Source organism: Schistosoma haematobium, chromosome 1 (assembly GCF_000699445.3).
Source record: "Schistosoma haematobium chromosome 1, whole genome shotgun sequence".
In the NCBI taxonomy this organism is placed as follows: Eukaryota; Metazoa; Platyhelminthes; class Trematoda; order Strigeidida; family Schistosomatidae; genus Schistosoma; species Schistosoma haematobium.
This window is the reverse complement of record NC_067196.1, coordinates 74,943,849-74,959,394: the sequence shown is the minus strand read 5'-3', so window position 1 is coordinate 74,959,394 and position 15,546 is coordinate 74,943,849. Positions and strand designations below refer to the sequence as shown.

Here is a 15,546-nt window from a genome sequence, read left to right as displayed (position 1 = left end):
TTATCTATCCTGATTCACTGCGTTATAATAACCATCAATATATGGTGAAGAACACACTTAGGTTAGAGATATAACAGTATATTTAATATGGATAAAAATGACGTTACATAAGACCACGCCTGCAAAGCCGAGCCAAGTCATCCGATCAATTCGAATTCATTAATTCATTCTCCACGCCCTTTACATCGTTGGGTTCTTCTCCGCGTTAAATGTTGAACATCCATTTTCCCAGTTGTCTCGGCTTCAGCTTTGAAGATTGTGTGGTTAGGGCCCAATGCCACTACAATGTCACCTGCGCCAGAACGTGCAGTCTGCTTAGAGGTTTTGATGACAGTGTTAGTTATGTCAATTACTAACCAATCAAGTTGTTGCTTAAACGCCCATCACGTCAACCTGGTCTGATATGTCTGTAGACTATTCCCGTTGTATGTGACTTCCCAACTGAAGGACATTATTATCCTTCTATATTAGTGTGACTCATAATTTTTATTCATTTCGATAAGACACGCGATACTGGTCGGTATGTTTGTGCGTTCCACTTAGTGACTATAATTCCTCTAATTATTGCACTAATCGGATTGGTTATACGTTTAAAAATAGATAAAATTTAGAGTCAAGTTGTCCGTGTTCTAACTATAGCTTTCACATATACTCTGGGGTCGCCAGTATCGCGTTCACAGTTCTAGTAGAATATCTATTGGACAAATTAAATCCTACTGGTGGTGTGCAAATCCATTACTGCCAATGTCTGGGGCACGAACTTTACTCGCATCGTAGGAAAACCGTTCACTTAGTAGTTCACATATGATAATTTAGTCATAATACGTCACACCATCGTACAGTATGGAATGAATGTTGTGATCTACACTCTTACTTATGCGCTCTTCATGGAGGTGACATAAGTTTTCGGATTGGGAAACGGTAGTAGGCACAGTACGGTCCTCTGCCTGTTTATTCTTCTTGTGACTTCTTGGCATACTCATGTACAGAATATATTTGGTGCAGGTCACTGAAGTCTTTTAATACGCAATAAACTCTTTTTAGTTTTGATAGCTTAGCCCTGGTTTTTTAGTCGATATAAAGAGTTATTGATTTGAAATCCTTTTCGAAGGGTATGATGGTACCTAGTGCAGATTTAGTGGTGAAATTGAACATTTCCAATGTTTCTTGGAGTTTATCACTAGTAAAGAAACTGGTAAAGAAAGTGTATATAGTCTCTTTATTGGAAATGCGTAGTTATTGTTTTGAATTTGTTGTATTTTGCAAGGAACGGTAGAGTGCAAAGGACTGTCTTATGGTCGCCATTGTGAAACTCTTCGCCAACTTCCACAGATGCTAGTGCGACAATGTGACAGAATATCAAGTCGAGAATGTTGTGGTTTCATGTAGTCAGGTTTATATATTGCTGCCAACCGTGTATGTCTAGGGAACTAAGTATGCTTTCAAAGCACAATGAGCCAGAGTGTCTTCCAGTTTATGCTTGGGAGGTTGAAATCACCACATAAATTGTGTAGGCAAAATTAGGGGATGTAGATTCAGAAAACAACTCACTTCTAGCTCGAAACATACGTCCAATAAGTGTTTTACATTTTCGAGCATGCACAGTAAGCCATATCGAATCAGGTAATTTGCTGTGTACAGCATTGCTATAGATTTCCGCCCTCATATGTTTAGATTAATATATAAGACAACTACCACCCTTCTTAGAACCTGGATAGCAGTGGAAGGGCTCATAGGTGTCTATTTGAAGGTATGACTCTGTGGAATCAGAAAACAACCATTTTCCCGTCATCAGGACAAGTGGAGGATTGTTTAAAAGCATCAGGGTGCGTAGGTGGTCGTTTTATCTCGTATAGATCGAGTATTGATTAACATGGGTCTCAAGTACGATGAGTATTTGCCTAATAGAGGGGCGCGATGAATACCTAGTGGGTTGTTTGTTATTTCGTAGAAAAAAGAGGAAGAAGTAGGTGTATCTGTTTTACATTCATGTCCGTTTTTTCTATTATCAGTATCGCTATTAGGAAAAATGTAGTTGGGGGGTAGCTTGAGGAAAGAGGCATATCTGGGAGTGAAAGATCAAATAGTAAGTCAAATGGATGTGTAGTGCATTTTAAAGGTAGTCAGGAGGTTCAGTCAAGAAGCTTGGAAGACCAGGAACAGTTGTCGGCGAAAGAAAGATCACTTCCCATTAGGTAGAAGTCAGTCAGCTACAACGTAGGATCAGGCACATATATGAATCGGTCAAAGTTGCCATACCTCATTAGCACAACAAGATGAAAACTGAATTCATAAAAGTAGTTAATTCAGAGGTGGTAGTATATAAAAGAAAGATTCCAATAAGGATATAGTACAGGAAGAATGAATTAGTCCGTAGAAAGAAATATATGAAGTGATTTTAATCTCTTAGTTTAAGGAAAGACATAGAGTGTATACACCTACGCCATTGTGATCGATTCTGAGCCTTGTCAACCAGAATCTCCAAACATTGGTTACGATAGTCACGCGGACCCCAACCAAGTAGTCTGCATCTACCAACATGGCTCAGACTAGAAGTTAGTGACTTCAAGCACTGATGCCACGTTTTGGTTTGGCAGCCCCTAACTTTCTTCCAACCACCTCCAACACCGGTTAGCATTCCACGTCGTGGTAATCGGTGTTCAGGCATACGTAACACTTGGCCCAACCATCTCAGTCGATGAAGATTAACAACCTCATCAACTGATTTACCATCATTACCTAATACCCTGCGTCTAACCGCACTATTGCTTACCCGGTGATCTCAGCAGATGCGAATTATCGCCCTCAACGGTTGAAGACCCCATAGAAAGACTCTCAAGGCGGAGAGAATTAAGAAAGAATGTCACCAAACATAACACACGAATAGACAGTCATGGGTGAGTCCCGTGGACGAAAATATTATGGCAATTCTCTTTGGAAGTGAGGATTCGGCCATCTGATGCGGAGACAAACCCTAACTAGTCTTAATGTCTTGTCATATTTTGAATAGTCTGATGCTGCTAAAATAGGTAAAGACTGGTGGCCACATTGCAACATGATCGATAGCATTCGATCTGCACTAATAAGGACTAGACAAGCATGACATTGATCACCACCCAGTGGTCAATCAATGTGATTACATCTCAGTCCTACAGGAGGTCAGTCACGGCTCGGATAGCTCAGTGGTAACGTCTCTGACTGTGAAGCTGGGTGACACGAGATCGAATCGGCCAGGGAGCACCAGTTCCCTCAAGATTACAGGTACACCTTGCTGACGAGTGCCAAGTAGCACGAAACCCGGGTCCAGGGTTTCCTGTTGACTACCTCCAACCACCATCTAATCTCAATATATAGTGCCGGCAGTTTCGAGTCACCTAAACTGGTGGCCACATTGCAACATGATCGATAGCATTCAATCAGCACTAATAAGGACTAGACACACATGGCATTGATCGCCACTCAGTGATCAATTAATCGGGATCGTAGTGAGTAAGTAACAGGTCTGAAACCAGTGGTTTGTTTAATTTCTTCAGAAGCAGCTTGACAATCTGTGGACCAATCTCATTTTATATCCCTCGTCAGAAGATTCTTTAACGGAGCACGTAAGCGATGAAGGTTCGGTAGAAAGGCTACATGATTGCTAACTAGTCTCAAAAAGATCGTAGTGTGGGGACATCTGTCGGTATAGGCATAGCTATTACTGCCTGGGTATTCTCTGGGTCTGGTCGTTTGCCATCTTCACCGAAAAATGACATATATCCTTCCATAACAGAGAGCATTCTCTTCCTATCCAGGTGAAGTTCCTCAAGTACAACCAAGTCATTGTTTCTGTCCAGAAAGGTTTGGAGCTTGGAGTTTATTTAGCGTGATGTTCTCACACTCGCTAAGCCGGGGCATATACCGGAAATCTGGAAGCTGGCTCACATCGCACCAGTTTTCAGAGGAGGTCAACGCAGCGAACCTTCGAGCTACTGACCGGTGGCTCTTTTCTCTTTATTTTCAAAAATTATGGGGTCCCTGATATGCGGCGGTATACATGACTATTTATTATCTTTAAATTTCTTCTCACCCCAACAGCATGGTTTCAGGGAGGGGCATTCTTGTATAACCAACCTGCTGACTGCGGTGGACAGATGGACAACCATCCTTGATCGCAAGGGGAAGGTTGACGTCATTTACCTTGACTTCTCAAAAGCATTTGATGGGATCAACCATATATGTCTTATCAATAAGCTCTAATGATCAGGTATCAAATCACCTTTGATTGATTGACTCACTTCACTTCTCAAAAATCGACATTTTAAGGTTAGGGTTAACCTCACTTTCTCTCAGGCTATGGAATGTCCTAGTGGGGTCTCCCAGGGTTCAGTGCTAGGACCCCTTTATTTATTGATTTATATAAATGATCTTTCACAACGGGTGTCGTCAGACTCATCACTTTTGCCGATGATGTGAAACTTTGGAGAGAGATACACAACCAAGAGGATATACTGGCACTTCAGGAGGATCTGACTCGACTTCAAAGTTAGGAAGACAACAACGGACTTGCCTTTAACTCTTCAAAGTGTAAAGTAGTCCGTCTGAGACATGTTGCAGACTACAGTTACAACTTAGGAAACTCCTCTCTAGAAGTATCCCAAGTTGAAAAAGATTTAGGAGTGCTGGTACCCTACGATTTGAAGTCTTACGCTAACTGTGACAAAAATGCCTTTCGAGAAAACTTTGCACTGGTAACATTGGAGCGCATTTTGGCCAGTTTGAGGGAAGAACTTTCCAAATAATCTTCAACAGTTTCATTCGTCCCCATTTAGAGTACGGGAACATAGTATATCGTCCCTCACTCCAAAAGGATAAGGAGCGTATCCGACGGCGAGCCACAGAATTACTTCGGGGACCCAAATTCAAGCCTTATGGGGAGCGCCTCCAGTCACAAAGACTTTGCCCAATAGAGTACGGGCGTCTTAGAGTTGACCTTCCAATGGCTTACAGCATCATTAACACTTCTGGACATCCCCTTAAACATCTACATAAGTTTAGCTCCAACACAAACTTAAGGGGTAACATCCAGAAACTAGCGACAAAACACAGCAGAACGGACTGTAGGCACAACTTGTACTTCTTAAGAGTTGTCGAATGTTGGAATTAGCTGCCGGCTGATCTAGTTCAAGCGACTTCTCAAGAGTCCTTTAAGAGGCAACTTGACCTATTCTTAAGGATTAATGATAGTACTTTACTATGATTTACCAATTTCTTTTCCTCTTTTATCGTTAATATACGTAGATTCCTACTTAGAGGTATTGGTGATCCACTGCTACTAGACACGGAAGCCGGTTAGGCGTAAGTTTATATTCCGTTCAAAACCATTTTGATCATTTAGACCAAAAACCTGTCTTCTACGTCACAAACGCTCTGATTCTATGTTCAAATATGTATCAAAGATTTTCTTTTGCAACTTGTGTTGTGTACAATGAAACCTTTCATGATTGATTGATTGGAGGTTGAACCACTTTGTCTGTATTAGGGTTTTGTTTATCCTAACTGATCTTCCGCCTGCCTCGGCAATTCAGTAGAGTTGGTTGCGTGCTGTTGGCGTGTTCCCTTCGTTTCACTGTGCGAATATGAGTGCTCAGCCTGATCATATCAACGCAGTGGTTATAGGACATGTAGATAGTGGGAAATCCACTACTACCGGTCATCTAATTTACAAATGCGGTGGCATTGACAAACGTGCTATCGAAAAGTTTGAGAAAGAGGCTGCTGAGGTAAGTGTATCATATCCTAGTCACACTGCTTTAGATGGGTAAAGGTTCTTTTAAGTATGCTTGGGTACTGGATAAACTGAAGGCAGAACGCGAGCGTGGTATCACAATCGATATTGCACTATGGAAGTTCGATACCAATAAGTACAAAGTCACAGTTATTGATGCACCTGGCCATCGTGACTTCATCAAGAACATGATCACAGGAACAAGTCAGGCTGACTGTGCAATGCTGATTGTTGCGGCTGGTGTTGGTGAGTTTGAAGCTGGTATTTCCAAGAATGGTCAAACAAGAGAACATGCATTGTTGGCATACACGTTGGGTGTCAAGCAGTTGATTGTCGCAATTAATAAAATGGACTGCACTGAACCACCTTTCTCTGAAGATCGCTACAAAGAAATCGTCAAAGAAGTGTCCGGCTACATTAAGAAAGTCGGGTACAATCCCGCTGCAGTTCCATTTGTGCCGATCTCTGGCTGGCATGGTGATAATATGGTAGAAAGGAGTACAAACATGCCTTGGTTTAAGGGTTGGGAAGTTACTAGAGTAAAGGATGGAAAGAATGTTACTGACACTGGCTACACATTAATAGAAGCAATAGATAAGATGAATCCACCCACAAGAATGACTGAAAAACCATTGAGAATACCACTACAAGATGTTTACAAGATTGGTGGCATTGGTACCGTTCCTGTTGGTCGCGTGGAAACTGGAATTATAAAACCTGGTATGGTCGTCACCTTTGCTCCGCAAAATTTGTCGACTGAAGTCAAGTCAGTCGAGATGCACCATGAAGCACTCACCGAAGGTCTCCCCGGAAGCAATGTTGGATTCAATGTGAAGAACGTGCCTGTCAGTGATATCCATCGCGGCAATGTTGCAGGTGATTCCAAAAATGATCCTCCTAAAGCAGCTGAGAGTTTCATGGCGCAAGTAATTGTCATGAATCATCCAGGTGAGATCAAAAATGGCTATTCTCCAGTCCTTGATTGTCATACTGCACATGTTGCCTGCAAATTTAGTGAAATAACCGAGAAGCTTGATCGACGTTCAGGGAAGGTGATTGAAGAAAATCCAAAGTTCATTAAAAATAGTGACGCTGCGAACGTGAAACTTGTACCGTCCAAACCCATGTGTGTTGAGACATTCCAGGAGTACCCACCGCTCGGTCGCTTTGCTGTTCGAGATATGAAGCAAACAGTAGCTGTCGGTGTCGTTAAAAGTGTCGTCAAGAAAGCTGATGCGGTTAAAGTTACGAAGTCCGCTGCAAAGGCTTCGAAGAAAAAGTAACTTATACTTTTTAGTATACCAATTAAACTTATTGGATAAAAACTGCTTTTCTAAAATTGCTTGATCAAATCTTGTGTTTAGTATTGTATGTGTGATTAAGTAGTTTTGTCGACTGTTTAGGTTATGTCGAGCGGATTCTTGTTTATGCGTCACTTATGTAGTACTCAGTCGAATGGGGCCTTGTTAAATTAGGTCTGGGTGACACGGTCTGAGTTTTGGATCTCAGTGTGCGTTATTCCAGGGTTCTGATGCTTTGCTAATCAAGAAAGTGTCGTTTGCTCCTGCTAGTGTAACAAGAATGCGTGTAGGCCGTCTAAAGTCTTAATCCCAGGTTGTTCAGCTGTCGTATGCGTGGATAAACCGTTTCGTTGAAACAGCGAACCTAACTGAAAGATTTTTTGTACGGTATTGTCGTGAGGGTACTTTTGATGTAAATTGCTGTGTCTCTACTCGTATAACATTTCAGTTTGAGAATGCATCCTCGGGTTTCCAGCTATTTATACCGTTGTGCCGATAGATAATGACACCAGGAAAGTATGATGGCTTTTGTTAATGGGATTAAACCTCCAGACCACTAAGTTTCAGGTTGGGACACGGTATTAATTCCCGTTTCCTGAAGGTATGTTGTGTTGCACGAGAGGTTCGTTAGTTAAGTATTCAGCCTTGAGTGAGTTCTGGTACGCAATATGGATCCATGCATAGAAGGTCATCAGGCATTCTAGGATTTCAGTTCTTCTGGTGAAATCATTCTAGGGTGAGTTGTGACTTGCTCGCTTTATAGGTAGTTGGACCTAAGCTGTTGGCAAATCAATGCTAGTCGTGGTGACGGAGGTCGTTTCCTCAACACCGCGCACTTATATCGAAGGCAATTATCGTGTACGATTTAGGTCAGTACACTTTAGAGATTATTATTAAGCACTAACTTCTGGACAGTCCAAGCAATTCGTTCAAATCATTTTGGAGATCTGTCCTGTCGGTGTCACTACAGATTACTTGGCGAATATTTACATAGTCTTCAAACAAAATTGAGAAACGTCCCACTCCGTTAGCGTTGAGTAGTGTTGTAGTGAGGCACTGGCACACCCCTCTCCATCCAAAAGCACTCAGTTTATTGATATTCTCATCGGTCTCACAGTACGTGCTTGGTCCAGGCTTTTATTATGTTATTCTCAAGTTAGAAGTTTTGTGCATAGGTCCTACAGAGGTTCCGTATCGAATGTTTATTAAAACCGGTAAATATTACCGGAATTCATCCGTGCCTGTACCTATGGATTGGGATAACAAAACGTAAAGGACTTATTCCCTTGACGTGCTTGAAGTCAATTTGTCAGAATTCACTTTTCTATCAGTGTACCTCAGTAATGTATAAAGATAATTTGGTGTCGTCAGTGATTTCCGTTCCGCGTCAAACACAGTTGTTCGCTATTCTCAATCAGAAAGCCTAATGTTTCAATTTAAAAAGCTTCAAGAGCATAAACGCTTAGGAGTAGTGATAAGTCGTGATTTAAAAACAACTACGCATTGCAAAGCAGCCGCTGTCAAAGGTTTTCGTGCGTTATGGTCGCCTCGCCGAGCATTCAGATCTTTTGACGAGGAAAACGTTTCGGATTTTATATCCCATATATGTAAGACCACATTTAGAGTACTGTATCCAAGCAGCTAGCCCGTGTCTGGTGAAGGATACTAACTCCCTTGAGTGTGTCCAGCGTGTGGGAACGAAATTAGTGAAGGTTGTTTCTAGACTCCCTTACGATGAGCGTTTAAAACGCCTAAATCATTCCCCCTTATCTTATCGTAGGACACGAAGTGACCTTATACTGGCATTCGTATCTCTAATTATGATTTGGGTGTTAATATGTCTTATCTTTTTGCTCCCCCAGCACTAATAATCTCCGAGGTCATAGTAAGAAGGTTCATAAACCACGATCTAATAAACTTAAAGTGGGGTCCCGTTTTTCTCATCGAGTAGTCAATCATTGAGACGCCTTACCCGAACAAGTGGTATTAGCCCCATCAGTGAATACTTTCAAGGAGATGCTGGACCTTCACTGGAAAGCGATGTGTCAATATTAATACAGGTTCACCAACCTACTATCCTTATTACTGAAGACTGGGTGGTGAATCCAATTATAGAAAGCGGATAGGTATTTGTTCAGTCACTATTTAATTTCCCGAATTCATTTCAGGGTATTAAAAAGATGGTTAGTAGTTCTAAAACTTGAAGTTATTGACGAAAATGACTTATAGTACTCAGTAATATATTGTACAACTGTCCAAATAAAAAAAACGGTGTTAGCGACAAGTGTTAAGACTGTAGACAACTATTTGTTTTTATTCCGAACTAGTCATCTCAGTGCGTGTCAATATTTTATGTAAGATGGTAATCCGGTGACCTATTTCAAACGTTATACGATTGTTTTTTCCGCTGTCCAAACAATCGATAATATATAAAATTGTTTTAGAAAACCAATTTATGAATTATCAGTTCAGTGCACTATCAAGTAAGCTGAATGACATAAACAGAACACTAGTATTTTAACTAAACTAAATGATGTAAAGTGGGATTACCCCAATTATCTCATCGGCATTCACTCAACTTAGAATTTAATATCGATCGGCCGGTACTATTATTAATAAAACAAGCTATCACGTCCGACTGATCGCATAGTGTTTTTTTCATTATTAAACTCAACTCTGCAGGCAAGAAAATGATGTATGTAGTGGTTTTGTTTTGGAATGTCTGGGTGGTATATATATCATTCCCAATAGTGTAACATGCTTGGAAAGTGCCATAGGACTGACCTGAAAATAGTTTCTGGTGCTTTGTACAGAAATATCTTGGAAAATTCAAACTTCTTTCAAGTGTAAAGAAAATACGTTTACCCTACGGTGGTGTGACAACTTATTACTCCCATAATGTATCGTCTCCTTAACATTTCGAAATATCATTTTGTTTACATGGAATGAACAACATTGATGAAAAATGGAAAAGAGTAACGAAAACTGATTACCGATTAAAGAAACAGACTAAAAAGAGCTGTGACCATGGAAGAATGAAAGATCGTATGTGCTACTTTTGCACACAAAATTCAGGCTTGAATTGTTAAAGCTTCTGCAGTGCACAAGGTTTTAATTTCTGCTCCCTATGAGCCAGCTTGTTTGGACGTGTATATTATTCAATTGGGATAACCTGACAAGAATTGATGAGAAGTTACTAGGCTGATGATCGTGTTACATTCTCCTTTTAAGGGCTAATCAAGCTACAGTTCTGAGATGAGTTTTGGTGAGCACTTACTGTTTTCTATCAATTTAATTTGTCCCACAAGAACAAGTAAATTTATAGATGTACATGATTTAATGAAGATGCTTATCCTTAGCACATCCGTGGCTGATACTACGGATAGCGAAGACAATATAAAAATTTACATAGTATGAAGTCATCCTCAAAAATTTCGGAATTCAGTTTTCCAGAATGTTTATATGGAAGGAATTTTCTCGTGCTGCCAGTATCAGTTGATAATGTTGATACTATTTATCACAAAACTAAGTACTATTATTCGTCTTTTCTTTAATGATCTGTGTTCGGAATGTAAGGTTTGGACCTGATATCATTTTAAAGCGCAACATGTATAAATAAAACAAAGTTAAACTACAAATAGACTGTAACAATGTTTCTTCTCATTACGGGTTTCGGTCACTTCAACTTAATGTCATTAGTGTTTTCTACCCGAAAGCAATTTAGACCCAACCAATTCTTCCTTTTTGTCATTCATTCAAATACCACTATATGATCAGTCAGTGAGCTAAAATGTAGGACCAGGCACACATATACATCTGTCAAAGTTGTCACACATTAACACAACAAGATGAACACCAAATTCATTGAAGTATTTACTTCAATGATAGTAATATATAAAAGAAAAGTTGTGTTTAAGGATATAATACAGGAAGAAGGAATTAGAAAGGTATGAAGTAATTGTAATCTCACGGTTTAATAAAACACAAAGAGTGCGTACACCGATGCCATTGTGGTCGATTCTGAGCCTTGTCAACCAGAATCTCCAAACATTGGTTACGATAGTCGCGCAGACCCCGACCAAGTAGTTTGCATCTGCCAACATGGCTCAGACTAGAAGTTAGTAACTTCAAGGACTGATGCAGCGTCTTGTTTTGGCCACACCTAACTTTCTTCCAACTATCCCCAACACTAATCAGCATTCCACGTCGTGGTAATCGGTGTCCAGGAATACGTAACACTTGGCCCAACCATCTCAGTCGATGGAGATTTACAACCTTACCGACTGACTTACCATCATTCCCCAATACCTCGCGTCTAACCTCACTATTACTTACCCGGTGATCCCAACAGACGCCAGCAATATTTATAAGGCATCTGTTGTCAAATACTAGTAGCTTACAAGTGTCTTCTACTCTTAATCTCCATGTTTCGCTGCCGTAAATTAAAACAGAACGGACTGCCACGCAGTATACTCGTCCTCTTATTGATAGACAGATATCTCGCCTTCGCCATAGGTGACGTAAGTTGGCAAAAGACAAACGAGCTTTTCGAATCCGTGCAGAGATTTCGTCAGACACCAATCCATTAGGGCTGATCAGACTTCCAACATAAGTGAAGTTGTCAACGCGTTCGACTACTTCACTCCCTATCCTTAATTCAAGTGTTCACGCAGACCAGTCCTGAAGCAACAGCTTGCATTTAGAGGTGGAGAAACGCATCTCAAACATTCTGGCATTGTTGCTTAGTGCTACCAAAAGACTGCAATTTATCAGTGTTTCCACCAAACTGGACTATGTCATGTGTATATTATAAGTCAATAAGTGGATCTCCTGTTAGATCAAGTCCCGAAAATTCAGACGAAGATAACGTTATTCCCAGTAATAGATTTATGATGAAACTAAGCAATAATGGAGATGATGGACAGCCTTGCCAGACATCACTTGGGGTTCTAAATTCAGATGGCAGTTCACCGTAATCTCTGACCCGACTGGTAGTGTTCGAGTAAATAGCCTGCACAAGGTTTATGTACTTCTGAGGTGTACCTTTCAATGACAGTCACGGACACAGAACCTCTCAGTCTACAGTGTCAAATGCTGCCTTTAAGTCAAGAAAAACCACCATTTTCGAACGCTGATAAGTATGTCTGTGTTCTAGAACCTGGCGAATGGTGGATAAGTGGTCAATACAGCCACGATCAGGTCTGAAGCCAGCTTGATTTTCTCGTATTTGCAGTTCATGAGTCTTTGTTAGGCGTCCGATAATTATTGAGGCTAGCATTTTAGATGCTATATTAGTCAAACCAATCCCTCTATGGTTGTCACAGGATGATTTTGACCCTTTCTTATATATTGGGACAATCAGTGATTGTGACCAGTCAGATGGGATTACGTCCAACTCCCAAATTCTAGCCAAAATATTGGTCAGCCTAATCGCTAAAATTGGACCACTATCCTTAAATACCTCTGGAGCCAATCGATTTGGACCATCTGGTCTTCCTCGTTTCAGATTAGCTATAGTTTTCTGAACTTCAGCTAGATTTGAAAGTTAACGTAGGAGGGATAATAGCAATTAAAGAAGGAGATTGATTATGAATATAGTGGTCTTGAGTGCTGTTAGAGGTCTAAGGGCAGTCATCACTTCTCAGCTGCCCACACAGTGGAAGGGTTCTTCTGGAGGTATCTGGAAAGGAAATTGGGTTAAAGTTGGACCTGAGAGCGTGACTGTTGTGCCTAAGGTACAACTGCTTGAAATCGACCACGCACAACAATTTTTGTGTTAGCTCCGTATTTGTTGAGACCTTATCACCGAAGACGGACATCCGTGGGATAACGCGAGGTGTGTATTTTTAGGAACGACCTTTTCTAACCCGGTCCATCCTTGTGGGAAGGCAGCACCACTGTTATGCTGGTTTTCTGAATGAACCATCATACTGCCGTCACACCTCTGTACCGTCAGGAGTACGACTTCGCCTTCGCACCTTGGGTTTGTTGCTTTTAGTCTTACCGCTCCTCACCCGATCTGTCTGGTATGGTAGGACCTTGAGGGACGATTGTTATAGCCAGTATAGCTCGATTGGTTCATCATGATAGGCCATCCCGACCACCCCTTCAAGCTAGCAGCAACGGTCGGAACTATATGATCACAAACTTAGAAAAGGTAACGAAAAATGTGTACAATTTTGAAGCTGAAATTAGATCAGAGGTTGACTCACTCAATTAGTTTGGTAACTATTTTCTGGATTTTAATCAATATTTAAAATCTCTCACACAATACTGATTCATAGTATAATTTTGGTTTCAGTCATAAACCGTTCTTATTTAAAAAAATAGTTTTATTCTAGGGATTTTGACAGTACGCTTCGCTTACTCAGTACTCAGTACAATGTGGGAGACCGAGCGAGTCTCGCAAGTTGCTGCAGAAATGAAGAGATGCAACCTGAAGGTGCTTGGAATCAGTGAACTCACTGGACGCAGGTTGGACAACAATTAGCTTCAAGAGAGCTTCTGTTGTACTCCAGTCATGAAGAAAAAAATGCTCCACATACACAAGGAGTTGTATTGATGCCATCAAAACAAGCACAAGAAGCGTTTATGGGATGGGAATCTCATGAACTAAGGATCTTCAAAGCCTCCTTCAAAACACAGAAAGAGGGCATTGCAATGAACGTCATCCAATGCTATGCGCCTACCAACGACTACAATGAAGACGCTAAAGATCAATTCAACGATAGGCTGCAGTCAATCGTCGAGATGTGCCCAACAAAGGACCTGACCATTCTGATGGGAGATTTCAATGACAAGGTTGGAATGGACAACACCGGTTATGAAGACATCATAGGGCGACATGGACTGACTGGGAGAAAGGAACGAAAATGGTGAGAGATTTGCAAACCTATGTGCCTTCAATAAACTGGTCATAGGCGGCACTTTATTCTCACATAAGCGCATTCACAAAATCACATGGACTTCACCGTATCACACTACGCAAAACCCAATCGACCATATCTGCATCAACAAAAAGTTCAGGAGAACGATGGAGGACGTGAGAACCAAGAGAGGAGCTGATGAAATTGAAACTCAAGAAGTACTGGACAACGGGGCGGACAATATCAAAAAATTTTAATATGGCCTTTCTTCGAGGTACTGACAGACCCAACGAATTCAAGATAGCCCTCAGCAATATGTTCCAGGTCTTTCATGATCTACTCAGTCGAGAGGGAACTACTATAGGGAGCAACTGGAAAGGGATGAAGGAGGTAATCACTTCAACATGTCATGAGGTTCTGGGCCACAAGAAGCACCATCACAAAGAATGGACCACTGTTGATACACTGGATGAGATTCAATAAAGAAGGAACAAGAATGTAGAAATCAATTTCAGCCGAACATAAGCAGAGAAAGCCGAGGCACAAGCTGAATACACAGAGGTAAACAAGAAAATGAAGATGAGCATCAGAACTGACAAACGTAAATATGTGGAAGATCTAGCAATGACGGCAGGAAAGGCTGGAAGAGAAGGAAACATGAGACAATTGTATGATACAACAGAGAAGCTCTCTGTAAATTATCATAGAGCAGAACGACCAGTGAGAAGCAAGGAAGGCGAGGTAATCACCAACATTGAAGAACAACGAAACAGGTGGGTAGAATGCTTCAAAGAACTCTTGAATCGACCAACCCCACTGAACCCACCCAACATCGAAGCAGCACCTACGGACCTCCCAATCGATTTTGGCCCACCAACAATTGAAGAGATAAGCTTGGCCATCAGGCAAATCAAGAGTGGCAAAGCAGCAGGACCAGACAACATTCCAGCAGAGATACTGAAAGCAGATGTAGCAGTAAATGCAAAGATACTCCACATTCTCTTCAATAAGATTTGGGATGAAGAACAAGTACAAACAGACTGGTTAGAAGGACTTCTGATCAAAATACCGAAGAAAGGCGATCTCAGCAAGTGTGAGAACTACGGAGGCATCACTCTTCTCTCAATACCGGGAAAAGTCTTTAACAAGGTGTTGTTAAACAGAATAAAGGAATCCGTAGACGCCAGACTGGATTCCGTAAGGATCGATCGTGTACAGACCAAATCGCAACTCTACGGATCATTGTGGAACAATCAATTGAATGAAATTCATCACTCTATATTAACTTCATTGACTACGAGAAAGCATTTGATAGCGTGGACAGGACAACACTATGGAGGCTTCTTCAACACTACGGCGTGCCTGAGAAGGTAGTCAGTATCATACGGAATTCCTGTGACGGATGAAACTGCAAAATCGTGCATGGAGGCAGCTAACAGACTCGATCGAAGTAAAGACCGGTCTTGATTTGGTTCTTTATTTTAGGTCGTGAATCCTGGTTCTGATATAACGTGATTAGTTTCATTAACGTATTACCGTAATATACGCGCGAGAGGGAAATATATCAAGAATATCAAACAATAAAAATATTCATTATAAAAATTGAATATAC

At 41.0% G+C, this 15,546-nt stretch overlaps 1 protein-coding gene across 2 annotated transcripts; it reads left to right on the top strand.

The window, feature by feature from the left end:
* The first annotated feature begins 5,496 nt into the window (after positions 1 to 5,496).
* Positions 5,497 to 14,007, top strand: EEF1A1_1 (Elongation factor 1-alpha 1). 2 transcript variants are annotated; one of them, XM_051209677.1, is made up of 2 exons: positions 5,497 to 5,762; positions 5,797 to 14,007. In XM_051209677.1, the coding sequence occupies exons 1-2, from the start codon at positions 5,619 to 5,621 to the stop codon at positions 7,048 to 7,050; spliced, it is 1,398 nt and encodes a 465-aa protein (XP_051075139.1). In that variant the 5' UTR covers positions 5,497 to 5,618; the 3' UTR covers positions 7,051 to 14,007. The 2 variants fall into 2 exon arrangements, with proteins under 2 accessions (XP_051075139.1, XP_051075140.1); XM_051209678.1 differs by having other exon boundaries at positions 5,497 to 7,092.
* Positions 14,008 to 15,546: the final 1,539 nt, after the last annotated feature.